This window comes from Marmota flaviventris, chromosome 14 (assembly GCF_047511675.1).
Source record: "Marmota flaviventris isolate mMarFla1 chromosome 14, mMarFla1.hap1, whole genome shotgun sequence".
NCBI lineage: Eukaryota > Metazoa > Chordata > Mammalia > Rodentia > Sciuridae > Marmota > Marmota flaviventris.
In genome coordinates, this window is record NC_092511.1 from 53192371 (window position 1) to 53206562 (window position 14192).

At 43.1% G+C, this 14192-nt stretch overlaps 1 protein-coding gene across 1 annotated transcript in view; it reads left to right on the forward strand.

The window, feature by feature from the left end:
• The first annotated feature begins 750 nt into the window (after window positions 1-750).
• Window positions 751-14192, forward strand: part of Slc1a4 (solute carrier family 1 member 4) — a 29291-nt gene continuing 15849 nt past the window's right edge. The window contains exons 1-2 of the mRNA XM_027934568.2: window positions 751-1499; window positions 13093-13135. Of these exons, the coding sequence (XP_027790369.1) occupies window positions 973-1499; window positions 13093-13135 (570 nt within the window). The 5' untranslated portion in view covers window positions 751-972. The remainder of the gene's footprint in view (window positions 1500-13092; window positions 13136-14192) is intronic.

The following is a 14192-nucleotide window of genomic DNA, read 5'->3' on the forward strand; positions in this document are numbered from 1 at the left end:
AGGCGCCCCGGGCGCTCGATTTGGCGCCACCGCAAGTACCCTTTCATTTATGGGTAAAGCTTGGCTAGAGCCCTTAGTGAGCAAGTGGTAAGGCTTCTTTCATCTATCCACGCACCCATCCACCCACCCACCCCTCTTTAGTCTCTGGGCGGGGGACTGTGCTGGGCACCATAATGTGTTTTACCGCCCCAAACCCCACAAGACTCAAGAAAAAAAAAAAAAAAGATTTTACGCCAGAAGAGGAGGCAGTGGAATGATCGCCCTGGATCCTCTTCTGCGCTCACGTCCCCGCTCGGAGGACGCAGACGAGCGCTCTCGACCCTGACAAGAAGCCTTCCCCACCCCCATCCCCTGGTTAAAGAACGCTGCGACGTTCCAGGTTCTCCTGGCCCTCTGATCCCGAGGGTCCAGACCCCGGCTGGCCCGGAGCGGCCCGGCGGGTGCCAACGAGCCCGGGCCATCCCCCAGGCCGCGCCTCCCGCGCTTGTCCGGGACCAGCTTCCGTTAGCTGGGCCGGGAGGCAGCGGCGGAATCCAGGATTGGCCCGCGCGGGGGCCCAGCCGATTCTTCAACCCCGCGCGCGACAACCCTAAGGTGGCCAAGAGCTGGCGGCGGCGGTGGCGCCCGGGTTCCGATTGGCCGTATCCGCGAGGGGCGGGGCAGAGGGCGGGGCGGGGCGGGCTCTGGCCACTCCCCGCTCACTCCCTCCTCCGTCTGCGTCCTCCCGTTGCATCATCTCCAGCTCGTGGCTGCTGTGAAAAGGCTGGGCGCGGTGCGGTCCGCTCTGTTCGGGACTGCAACCCGCAACCCACGCCTCTGTTCGCCCTTCCCGCACCTGCTACTCCGCCGAGACCGAAGACCCTGGGGCCGCCTTCCTGACTCTGCCCGGTGTAGCTGGCAGACGCCTCTAGCTCCGCCCGATCCATTCATTTGGGAGCCTGTCTCCTCCAGCTTGGAGCACACGGCCGCGCCATGGAGAAAAGCAGCGAGACTAACGGCTACCTCGACGGCGCCCAGACAGGGCCTGCAGCGGGGCCTGGCGCACCAGTTACCGCGGTGGGACGCTCGCGGCGTTGTTCTGGCTTCCTGCGGCGCCACGCGCAAGTGTTGCTGACAGTGTCGGGGGTGGTGGCGGGCGCCGGCCTGGGTGCTGCGCTACGCGAGTTAAATCTCACCCGCACACAGATCACCTACCTGGCCTTCCCGGGAGACATGCTGCTCCGCATGCTGCGCATGATCATCCTGCCGCTGGTGGTCTGCAGCCTGGTGTCCGGCGCTGCTTCTCTGGACGCCAGCTCCCTGGGGCGTCTGGGCGGCATAGCTGTTGCCTACTTTGGCCTCACAACGCTTAGTGCCTCAGCGCTTGCTGTCGCTTTGGCGTTCATCATCAAGCCAGGATCCGGCGCGCAGACCCTTCAGTCCAGTGACCTGGGATTGGAAGACGCTGGGCCTCCTCCGGTCCCCAAAGAGACGGTGGACTCTTTCCTTGACCTGGTCAGGTAATACTGCTCATTTAGCCAGAGGCGAAGTGGGTGTCTCCATCCAGATGGTACACGTACACATATATTCTAAGTTAATTGGCTGTTGGTGGCCTATAACTTTTATATATATATATATATATATATATATATATATATATATATATATATATATATATATATATAGTGTGAGGAGCCTTTGCATGCTCACCACACCTGTGCAAAACAGCTGGAATACACCGGCCAATATCAAGGAGCAGGAACACATCTTTTATCAAGAGCCAGTATCACCATTAGATGAGTGTATGTGTTAGGGAAGAGTATGCCATTTCATCTGTACTTCACTCCTTACACTCAGACTGCCCTCACTGGTTAAAAAGTGTTTCCACCACGACAAATATCTTCACCCCATATTGTCCCCAAAGTGCCCAAAAGCTTCTGGGAGCTATGGGTAAAGTGCCTGTTGGGCCATCCTACATGCTCTTTAGGGCCTTCTCTGATTAAGCCCTTGGGCTGTGAAGGAAGCCGGCAGTTTTCTGAAGAGTTGTCAGTGGACCCTAGGATAACAGGACTGGAGCTGTGTGGGGCTCTTGCCCAGAAGCATGCCTCCCTGGGAAGTTGGGACTAGTTGCTGCCCACCCAGTCAGGACAACTGAAGAGTATGGTGAGTTTCAAATGACTTTCTTTGTGAGAAGGTGTGTGTTCTAGTGGGTTGGAACAAAGATGCATCTTCACTTAATTTTGCATCCTTTTGGTGACTCATAGAAGTTATATTTCATCCCTTGAGATGATGTAGTTTCCAAAACCTCACCTCTTTTGGTTTCTCCAATAACCCAAAGTTCACAGATGGGGAGGCAGCAGCAGGCAAGCATTTACTAATTTAACCAGGTTTGGTTGAGTGAGGTATCCAGCTGGGGACCTCCCAGTTTCTGCTAATTCTAGATTCTGAGGGTTGGAAGTATGTTTGGTCTTGAGTCATTGAGACAAACCTCATTGCTGAAACTAAAAAGCAGCAAACTCTGGGCAAAGTGACTTACTTTTCTATTTTTCTGTCTGGAAAATGTGATGACTGTCTGCTACTTAAGAAAGAAAATGTTCATCTAAAACATCAAAAACAACCCAAAATTCAGGACATTTCTACTGGGGAAAGAAAAAAAAATGAGGAGGAAGACCATCAGTCAGCTTTTGCAGGGAGGGGTTCAGGTATTCTTGGTTGCAGAGGTCTGTGACCCAGGGAGAAAGTATGGTGTTCAGCTCTGCTGGGCTGGTGGTAACTCAGAGGGTGCCTCAATAGTGTTCTAACTCCAAAATATAAATGGTGGTCATAAAATGGGGGCAAGAGCCAAGATAAAGGAGGGTACCTCATTCCTACTAGCCCCAGAAAGGACTTATTATTTCCTGGTCATGGTTTTCCATCTAAGCCCCTTTAGCTCGTGCTTCTGAAGTGAATATTAACCCAGAGTCATAGCTTAGCAGTCAGTATAGGTTCAACTTCTCAACAACTTGGGCCACACCTGCCTGGGAGGGCTAAGGGAGGCTTTGTCCTGGCTTGTTAGAATAGGTAGTGTTTTATAGCACTTCCAAAGGCCAATTTCATTTAATCCAGCAGTTCATGGATGAAGAAAGGGCAGATGGTATGGTCCTGTTTTACAGGTGAGGAACCTGAGACAGAGAGAGATGAAGCAGTTGTGTTCAAGGTCATGTAGTGGTTTATCAAAAGATGAATTAGGAAACCTATGGGTCTCCGGTCCTACAGTGCAGGGCTCTGTATTTATCATACTCTCTCTTCCCCCAAGTCAACATGGTATAGTAATGCTTCACATTTGTAGTTTAATGTCACCGTCCCAGAAGGATCTGCTTTGGACCAAAAGAGGAACCAGGTCAGTTCTGACTGGGCCAGGTCAGATACCCACTTCCTCCAACCAGGAGTTAAGGATGAGTCCCTTAAATGGAGGAAGATATGCAAAAACTGAAGGAAGGTATGCTCAGTTTTGGTTTCATGCTGAGTGCCTCCGGGGAGGAAACTAGGCCTGAGCCACCTAGAAATGCTTCCTGGGCCTAGAGATTCCTTGGGTCAATTTTTTAAATTTGCTTCCTTCCACAAACCACATGGATGCTGATTTGATATGACTCTGGGCTTATTCTTTGGCAGAGAGAGGCAGGACCCAGTCCTTTCTGCCTGTGGGCAGGTGAATGAAACAAGACTGCCAGGGAATACCTCAGTTATCCTGCATACCCTTGCCTGGCAACTGTCCAGAACTCAAACACCTGGAAGACTAGGAAAATTCCCTGGTGAGTTGGTACAGTTGCCACCAAGGTCTTGTGCTCCAGTTCATGGCCTGTCCTGATGGTGGAGTGCCCAGAACTCCCAAGGGGTCTGTCGTGATTTCTTAACTTATATTTTAAAGATGGATCTACAAGTCAGGGATGAAGCAAATAGATATTCATATGTGTGAGCGTGCGTGCGTATGCGTGCGTGTGTATGTGTTTCACCATATTTTCATTTAATTTTATTATAATTTATATTTCTTATCTATAGTTATCCTATATACTAAGAAAATATACAATTTTGAGGGGTTTGGAGGTTGTTTTTTTTTTTTTTTTTTTTTTTGAGTGATATCAATTTATTTAAGCAAACAGTAACATCATATAGACACACACACATACACACACACACACACACATAAACTGTAGTCAGACAACCAAGTCTGAAGCATCAGGTGTGGGATCAGGAACTGTACCATGCAAAGAACAGTTTTCATTGTCTAGTGACCAGGAGACTGACTACACAGTTTTTAACAAAGGGGAATCGTGAGAGTACCTACCTCACAGGATTGTTTTGAGAGTTAAATGAGTTGTCTGTAAAGCTCTTGGAACAGGGCTGGCCCAATATCTGTTTGCTCTGGCTGTACATGAATCAATAGATGAATGGAAGCTTTCCATCTTCAGAAATAAGGCTTTATGGAAAACTGCAAACTCCTGTTTGGTTTTTTACATAATGTAGACCCAGGAGCTGGATATATAATATGAATTGAATGTGCAAATCTCTTACGTTTTTCATTAATGAATGAATTGATATAAGAATGGACTTTTCTGGTCATTTGGAGGTGGTACAGAGAACAAAAGATTTGAAGTCAGACAGGCCTAGTTGAGACTCTTGCTTCAATCTTGTGCAGTGAGCACATCGCCAAATGCTTAAGCCCTTTTGAGGGATGATCGTTATACTTACTACATATTTTTTGTGGGTACATCCTATTTTGCTTACTGTTGGGATTCATTATTCCATAGTCATACATGCACATAGTATAATCTGATCAACCTCATTCCTATTACCCTCCTTTCCCTGCCCTTTCTCCCTCATCAGCTTGCTCTACTCTACTGATCTCCCTTCTATTTATTTATTTAATCAGTACATTATAATCATATTAAAAGGCAGGATTTAACATTTTAATTCAGAATGTGATTCTTGAGTAACTGGTTTGGTTTTCCCAATGCAATGGATTTGAGATAACAAAGTAAAATGAGAAGTTGGAGTGAGGAGTCTGGTGCTAGAAGCGCAGAGAAGTGATGGCAGTTAACTACTGGCAGGTGGGAGAATGACAGTTTCCTTCTGAACAGCCCAGAGCTCCACTGCCTGGAGTACAGGACTTTCAAAATTGTGTGTGACCCGAGTAATTGACTTGTGACTTCTCATCCAAAACAACGTGGTTTAGGCACCAAAGACAAACAGATCGCCAAGAGACTAGTTATTGTAGAACTTCTTGATCCCCTGCAATGGTTACTAGTTGTGGGTCATGTCCGTAACTCCTCCATTCCTTGGTTTCCTCATCTTTATAAGAGGAATCATGATACTACCTACCTCATAGGATTGTTTTGAGAGTTAAATGAGTTATGTTTGTACAGCTCTCACAACAAGGCTGCTTGCACTTGCTACAACTGGATCAATACAATAGAGAGTTGGGTTTTTCCAGTTGACATGGGCTAATGGTGTTGGCCTTCTTTCCATAGCCTGAGATAAATGGGAAGAAAAGAACTTTTTAGGGGAGTTCCAGATGACTTGAAGCTAAGGAGTCCTTAGGCATTTTGGGAACCACGTGGCATCTAGAGGAGAACTATGGGAAATTTGGAAAATGGAGAAAAGTAAAACTAAACACAGAAGAGCCTTCCATTCTGAAATGGGGCACATCCTCACAGATCCTCACTGACCTTCCAGTTTCTCTTTTCTCTGCCTTACATGTGTGCTCTCCCAAATCAACCTGGGTTTTCAGTGTTTTGTTTTGTTTTTGTTTTTTTTCCAGCATGTTTTGCATATGCCAGGGAGGTGCTCTACCACTGAGCCACATCCCCAGTCTGGCCTTAGTTTTCTTGAGCTATAAATTGAAGCGATTGAGGCAACTGGCTTCAAACATTCCTTTGGGCTCTAAAGTTCATAATTTTTAAAAGGAGTTCCAGAGGTTAAACTGCAAAGGAGGCAGGTAGTGACAGGGACTGAGCCAGGGCTTCTGTCTGAACTGGTAGCCAGAAGAAAGGCCCTGGGCAGCAAGGATACTGCCATGTACCTCGTAGTCAGTAAGAATTTTTTCTGTTACCTGGTTTTCTAAGTTTTTTTCCCCTAGTGCTCATTTTCCCAATAGTGGACAGTGCTTAGGCCTTTCCCTTCACAGATAGGCAGGATCGACTTACTTGCCTTCCCAAGGATTGGCACAGATATTTATGATGCCTCTCAAGCTGCCAAGAAGACATCTCTTGAGTAGGTGCAGAGAAACCTATTGGAGATTGGGATTCAATATTAGGTTGGAACGGGGCACACAGTGACACACACCCATAATCCCAGTGTATGGGGGAAGCTGAGGCAGGAGGATTGCGAGTTCAAAGCCAGCCTCAGCAGCTTAGTGAGCCCCTGAGCAACTCAGTGACACCCTGTCTCTAAATAAAATACAAAAAAAAGGGCTGGGGATGTGGCTCAGTGGTTGAGTGCCCCTGGGTTCAATCTCCAGTACCAAAAAATACACACACACACGCACACACATGGAATTACACAGACAAGGGAGTGAATTGTGAATAAATTCTTTGAAGTATTGACCCCACAGGTTGCTTTAACTATGCCTTTGACTTTTTTCCTATAGACAGAATGAAACAAGGATCCAAATTAACAGATTTCTCAGCCTAACTAGATACTGAGAGGAAATAAAACTAGAAGCTCATAATTTAAAAGAAAAAAAAAGTTTTAATTTGACCATTTCTTCTATCAACACAGGAGAATACTTGAATAAGAATGAAAATAACATACACCCAGGGAGATGGTCTGGGTTGTGATTAAGAGCTGGCACTAAAGCCAGCCACCTGGGTTTAAATCCCAGACAAGCCATTTAGCCTCCAGTGACTCAGTTTCCTTCCCTGCAAAATGAGGCTAATAGTAATCCCTCCTCCCCAGAATTACTTGGAGGATTCTACGAGTTAATACTTGAGTGCCTTGCTAGTATTCTAATGTATCCCAGACTCTGGGGACAGGGCTATTTGATACAGAGAGTGAATGCTGTTCTCAGCCTTATTTCCCAAAAGTCTCCCCAGGAGTCCAGCCCTAGCCTTTCTGGCTAGTATCTAAAACTGGATGTGGGCCTGAAAGAGAAGGTAGATCGACACACACATAAACACATACAGCCACCATCAGAGTGTGATTCCACTCTCCCAGCCTTCCCTTGGCTTCCAGACTGGTAGGGGGTACCAAGATCTGAAGGGGGACAATCCTGTTAACTGGTTCTGAAATAATAAACATTATGGCTAATAAATATTTACCAAATATACATACCATGCCATATCCTGTTCTGGAGTCTTTGAAATTTTTATAGATTTAAAGAATTTTTGAACTTAAATAAAAGGAAATACTTCTGGAACAAAAAACTTTTACCTAAGCAAAAGTTAACTATTTTACATTCTTCTCATATAGAACAGGAAAACACATACCACCCCTGACAATAGGACCAGAAGAACAAACGGCACCAGATGTATAAAGAAGGAACATTTTTGAAGTTTTTCACGCTGAGCTGCCTGAGCCTGTACAGCAGCCCCCTAGCAGCTCTGCATTTGCTAATTCAGCCCCGCCTCCCACCTGTTTTCCTATTTGTTTTAAGTAATGTATCCCGTGATTCTTATAGCACTAGAAAGTTGTCCATTCATTCTGACTTGGATCTCTGGCTTTAGTAGTACCATCTTGGCCTTTATACACATTTTTTCACTTTGACCCACAGTAAAAAGTACATTTTAGGAGCAGGGGGTGGGGCACAGTGATGAGGCACTGTGATCCATCCTTCGCACCACATAAAAATAAATAAATAGAATAAAAAAGTTATGAAAAAAATACAGAAGAACAGATGCATTTTTTTAAAAAAAGTATATTTTACATTGTATCCACGTACATAATAACATTCCCCACCCTGACATACAGCAGCTGAAACAGGTTCACCAAACAACATTTTCAGTGTGATACATGCCACTAACTTTCATCCTGTCTAACATTTTTCATCTTTTATAAAATACTGGTTAGCTGGGCACAGTGGCACACGCCTGTAATCCCAGCAGCTCAGGAGGCTGAGGCAGGAGGATTACCAACTCAAAGCCAGCCTCAGCAGCTTAGTGAGCCCCTAAACAACTCAGTGAGACCCTGTCTCTAAATAAAATATAAAAAAAGGTGTGGGGATGTGGCTTAGTGGTTAAGCACCCCTGGGTTCAATCCTAGTACCAAAATAAAATACCTGTTAAAGCCAATAGATTGATTTTGTGATCTACTCATGCTTGAGAAACCTTGGTCTAACACATATGTAGTATTACATGATTCAATTAAATCCCTCAGGATCAAAGAACAGAAAGAGGAAGTATTTGCCAACTTGAAGACAAAGATATCCAGAGTTAGAAATCCCCTAACACCCAGGAAGAGGGAGCCATGTGCAAAGTGGAACTTAGGAAGACAATTTGTTCCTACCTTCCAGGCTCTGGGTCTCCTGCACGTCTGTGCCATCCCACAGGACAGACACTAGCCACACAAAGCTATTTACATTTAATTAATTCAAATGTAAATAAAAATAATTCAGTTCCTCAATAGCCCCATTCGAAGTGCTCAGTTGCCATTTGTGGAGCACAACTACAAACATCTGTATTGGCCATGCTGGTCTATATGGAGCATCATGGGAGATGGATCAACTTCATGACTCCAACCTTGGGGGTCCCCATGTGCTGAATGAAGGATCGCCTCCAGAATCGTTTCCAGCTCCATATCTCTAATTTTGAAAGTCCATAAAGTTACTGTGTGAATATGAGCAGTTGGGAGGAGTCCCTGGAGACAGAGCGCTGGGGAACAGAACGCTTGGCTGGCGAGCAGCTAATCATTTCATACAGGAGAGTTCAAGGGAAGGAAGAGCCAGAGGTCACAGCCGCGTCTGTGTTGGAAAGATGAGGCTAAGAAGAAATCAGAGGATGTGCTTTCCTCCTGCCGCCCGGGCTCCTATCTGCTGCTCCTGATCCCTGATAAACCCGGGTGTCAGGTGAATGGAATATGCTTTTTTGGTGGGTGTTTGGGCTTTGGCTCACTGCCCCTAGGAAAGTCCTTCCTAGAAATTGATATCTAAAAACAGTTCAGCTGTCTCATGGAGTGTGTTTTTAAGTTGCGGAATCTCCTCAGTTTTCACTCTCTTCACTTTTTAAGCAGTTTTGAGGTATGATTTGTATACTGTAAAAGGCATCCATGCAAGGTACAGTGGGTTTTGAGAAATAGTTAACCCACGTAACCATACCACAATCAAGATATTGAATGAGCTGGGAGCGGTAGCCCATGCCTATCACTATAGGAGGCTAAGACAGGAGGATCAAAAGTTTGAGGCCAGCCTGGGAACTTAAAAAAAAAAAAAACCAGACTGGTGATGTAGCTCAATGGTACAGCACCCCTGAGTTCAATTTTTCCCTAGCCTGGAGTTACTAATGGGCTTTTTATCACTGTCAATTAGGTTTTCTTTTTCTAGAGTTTCATATCAGTGGGATCATTCAGTATGACGCCTCTCTTTGGCACAATGCTGTTGCAGTTATCCATGTTACCATGCATATCAATAGTTGGTTCCTTTTTATTGCCAAGTGGTATTCTATTGTATGGATTTATCTTAGTCTGTTTATCCATTCATCTGTGATGGACACTTGGATTTGGAGCTCTTAAGAATAATGCTATCGTGTATGCACTCTCTGTACAGACATTTATTTTCATTTCTCTTGGGTAAATATTCCAGGAGTAGAATTACTGGGTCATATGGTAAACGTATGTTTAACTTTATCAGTAACTGCCAAAATGCATTGTATTCTTCTTAAGAATTTAATTTTTTTTGGCACGAGCTGCTGTTTTGCCTAAAGTATTGCCTGTACCCCTCTGTTTCCATTAGATCTTGTCTTGGTCTGAAAACAAGTTCAGGGTTAGGGTACACAATAAAAGGACCAGTCAGGACAGAGAAGGATTTAAGCAAATAGTGTTGTGCTTTTTGGAAAAGAGTACATTACCAGGCTGTGAGAAAGACTGTACTCTAGGATAATAAATGTGTGGGATTTTAAGCTACTAATGGTAATTTGTTTTGTAACAATAGACAACTAATACACTATCCCACACAGTTAATGAGATGCAAAACTACTTCATTAGAATACTCAGGGCCCTCTCACAGGGATTGAGGAAACATCTCAATCCCTGAAGGACGTGAGGAATTTGCAGGGGAAAGTGTTCTCCTTGGAAAGGTAGATGTTTTTGAACTTAGCTGTTTCCTTAATTTACCTGTCCTCATAGAGAGAGAACCCTGTCACCAGCTCAGTCTGGGAACTACTGAGAGTTGGATGTAGAACAAGGAAACTTTGGCATGGAGCACTTTATGCTTCTGAATAGAGGAGCAAACAAAAATGTTACACCAAACCTAGCCCACAAGATTGAGATAGGTTAGAGAGTTGTTTTATAATGGCAATAATAGGCAAATGTTGCTCTTCACCTATATACCAAAGACTAGCCAATGCAAGTTGCTAGTCTCCCCCCACACACCTTTTTTTAAAGTAAATATACATATGATAAGAATCAAATTTCTGATCACAATTTTGCAACCGTTAATTCAGCCAAAGATCACCTTTTTTCAGCTTAAATGCAGGCATGTACTTGCTCGTCTTCTCTAAGTATGTTAAAAGCAATTCAAGTTTTATAGGTAAGTTTGGGAAATGCTATGTTGCAGCCTCTAAATGCTGGCCATCCTGTAAGAGGGCCCTGAGTATTCTAATGAAGTAGTTTTGCATCTCATTAATCTTGTGGGCTGGTATATTAGTTATCTATTACTGCAGAACAAATTACCATAAATGTAGCAGCTTAAAATCCCACACATTTATTATCCTAGAATATTTGTGGTCAGGAATCTTGTCATTCTGTTTCAGTCTCTTACAAGGCTACAATCAAGAGTTGGGCGAGTGCTGGTGTCTCATCCAAAGGCTCAACTGAAGGATTCATTTCAGAGGTCACCTGCTGGTTGGCAGAATTCAGTTAGTTGAAGTTTGGGCTGGTTGCCTTGGTTCCTAGTTGGATTTTGGCTAGAGGCCATCAGCAGTTTCTTGTCACGTAGGCTTTTCTGACAGCTGCTTGCTTTCTCGAAATATGCAATCCCAGAAGACAATCAGGAGACTCAATAGCAAGATGGAAGCTAAAATTTTAGGTAATCAAATCATGGAATGAACATTCCATCACCTTGGCTGCATACTGTTGGTTAGAAGCAGGTCACCAACCCTACTACACACTCAAGGAGAGAGGATTACTTAAAGGTGTGACTACCAGGAAGCCAGCTTAGATTCTTCCTGCCATTGGGTAACAGCCAAACCTGTCAACCTCTGAGACCCAGTGCACCCCAGCAAACACTCCAATGACAGAAGTAAGAATCAGTGGATAAATCTGACACAAATTATAAAGGATGAGTCTGAGTCTTTTGCTCTTCTAGACTTCTTCTCCAGATTTAATTAGGTAAAGTAAGAGCAGGAAGGAATTGAGTTGTTAACAAATCTTGGTAACATTGATCCAAGTTTTTGTAGATGAGCACCAGAAATTAAAAAAAAAAAAACAACAACAACAAAAAAAAGAATAACAACAATCCCATATTATTCTTGCAGGAAGTGGGTAGAACAAATAGACTGTCGGCTGGAATATAATTTCTTGTATATCAAGACCAGTAACTTACTGAGTCTAATCCAACAGAGGCACTCAATAAAATGTGTTTATATGAATAGACTTTGGACCCAGTCAGTTCTATTGATCTTCTTTTGTAACAAATACTTTATAATAACCTATAATAACCCTAAAATGAAATCCAAAAATAGAATTTACCTACCCAAATAATTTCAAAACTTCAGAATGACTTAACTAATATAAAAGATAAAAGAAAAATAATTGTGATTAAAAAAAAAAAACAATGTGTTTCAATATGTAGATTCTCCAAAACAAAGGGGTTAGATGATTGCTCCTGGATTAGTAATCGCTGCTAATGAGTTAGTTGTGAATGCAAGCGGATATTTAATACTGGGGCATGGTATTAGGGACTCAGATCTACAATTTACCATTAGTGGTGTAATTTTCTAGGAAGACGGATATTTCTTGGAACTTTCTGAACAAAACAACAACAACAACAAAAATCATCCCATAATTTCTACAGAAATTGCATTCCTGGAAAATTCAGTGTATGTTCAAGGTGTGCAAAAATAAACCTCCCACCCCACCCCGCAAAAAATGAACTCTTCTTGTGGAGCTAGTCCAGGCTCACATAATTATATGTAAGGTTTTTATCTACAGGTATGTCATGCAGGACATTGAAAACTATAAGGGCCTTGAGACAATTATTGTACAGGACTGCACTGCACTTATCAGGATAAATGCCTGGGACCTAGGATAAATGCCTGGGACCTGGCATTTCCCCAAACACACCCTCCCCCCAAGTTGCAGAAATGGCTGTCCATTATTGCAACAGCAAAAGACCCCTAGGATTTTGCTAGTAGGCAGGATCTCTTGCCATTGTAAACCACTACAAAGTAATGTAATTATCAAGACTTGTTTGGACTCAGTTAAACCTAAAGATCAAGGAGTGTTGCACTCAGGCTGTGGATGTTGCTCAGTGGTAGAGCACTTGCCTAGAGGTGGAGCACTTGAGTATTGTGGTCAAGCAGCTGAGGCATAGTTGGAGTGTTTGGGTCTTGAAAGAACTAAAGTACTTACTGAGGGTGGAAGGAGAAACAACACCAAGTGAGGCTGTTAAAATGGCCATCTTAAGCCAGATGAGGTGGCACACACCTGTAATCCCAGCAGTTCGGGAGGCTGAGGCAGGAGGATCACGAGTTCAAAGCCAGCCTAAGCAACTTAGTGAGGCCCTAAGTAACTTAGTGAAACCCTGTCTCTAAATAAAATATTAAAAAGGGCTGAGGATATGGCTCAGTGGTTAAGCACCCCTGGGTTTAATCCCTAGTACCAAAAGAAAGAAATGGCCATCTCAAAGCAGACACTTTAAACACTGAATCTTTTTCTTTTCACACTGAATTTTAAGAATACTGACAAAATGCTTTCTTTTTCTTACAGAAACCTGTTTCCTTCCAATCTTGTGGTTGCAACATTCCGTACGGTAAGGTTTGATCCTTTGCCAAATATATGAAACTCTGATGGAGGAGAAATATAAATTGCGGCTCTAGAGTTAGGTAAAGTAAGAGCAGGGCGGGATTGTGTTGTTAACAAATCTTGGTAACATTGACCCAAGTTTATAGATGAGCACCTGAAATAAAAAAATAAACAAAAAAATAAAGAATAATAACAACAAAAACTTTCCCTATAATGTCCCCAAAACACCCACATATTTTATAGCTAAAAAATAACCCAAATCACATGTTGGAGAGATCTTAAATATTTTAAAATTTTAAAAATACAAAAATTTTTCTGATTGGAAAGGTAATATGTACTCATTTCAAAAATAAATAAATAAAATTTTTAAATGTGGAAGAAAACAAAAACCACCCATAGTTACTACTAGAAATATCCATTATTAACATTTTGTTATATGTCCTTCAGATATGTTTTTTCTATGCATGTACACATTTAAAAATAAGTATGCTATAGGGGCTGGGATTGTGGCTCAGTGGTAAAGCCCTCGCCTAGCACACATGAGGCACTGGGTTCAATCCTCAGCACCACATAAAAATAAAATAAAGGTACATGTCCACCTATAGCTAAAAATATATATTAAAAATTGGCAGAAAGAGTATTATAAAAAATTAAGTATGCTGTACCTATTGTTAGTAGATGTATATACTATACATACTGCTTCATAACTTGTTCTCTTTTTTTAATGCTTTTTTTTTAATGCTGGGGATGGAACCCAGTGCCTCATGCATCCTAGACAAGCGCTCTACCTCTGAGCTACATTCCCAGCCCTGCTCTTTTAAACTTGCTCTTTTTAAAACAATACATGATCAGCATTTTCCCATATAGATAAATATCCCCCTGCATAATGCTAATGGCTATAGAATATGCTGTGTTAGATAGTGCAGTTTCCCTCCATGTGTCCCCTGCTGATAGACATTCAGGTTGTGACTCGTTTTTTCCCCTGTTTTTAGCAAAGCATCAAAATACACTCCTGTGGCCTTTCTTGACAGAGAAGGACCATAAAGGTTAGATTAGGTGGTCTA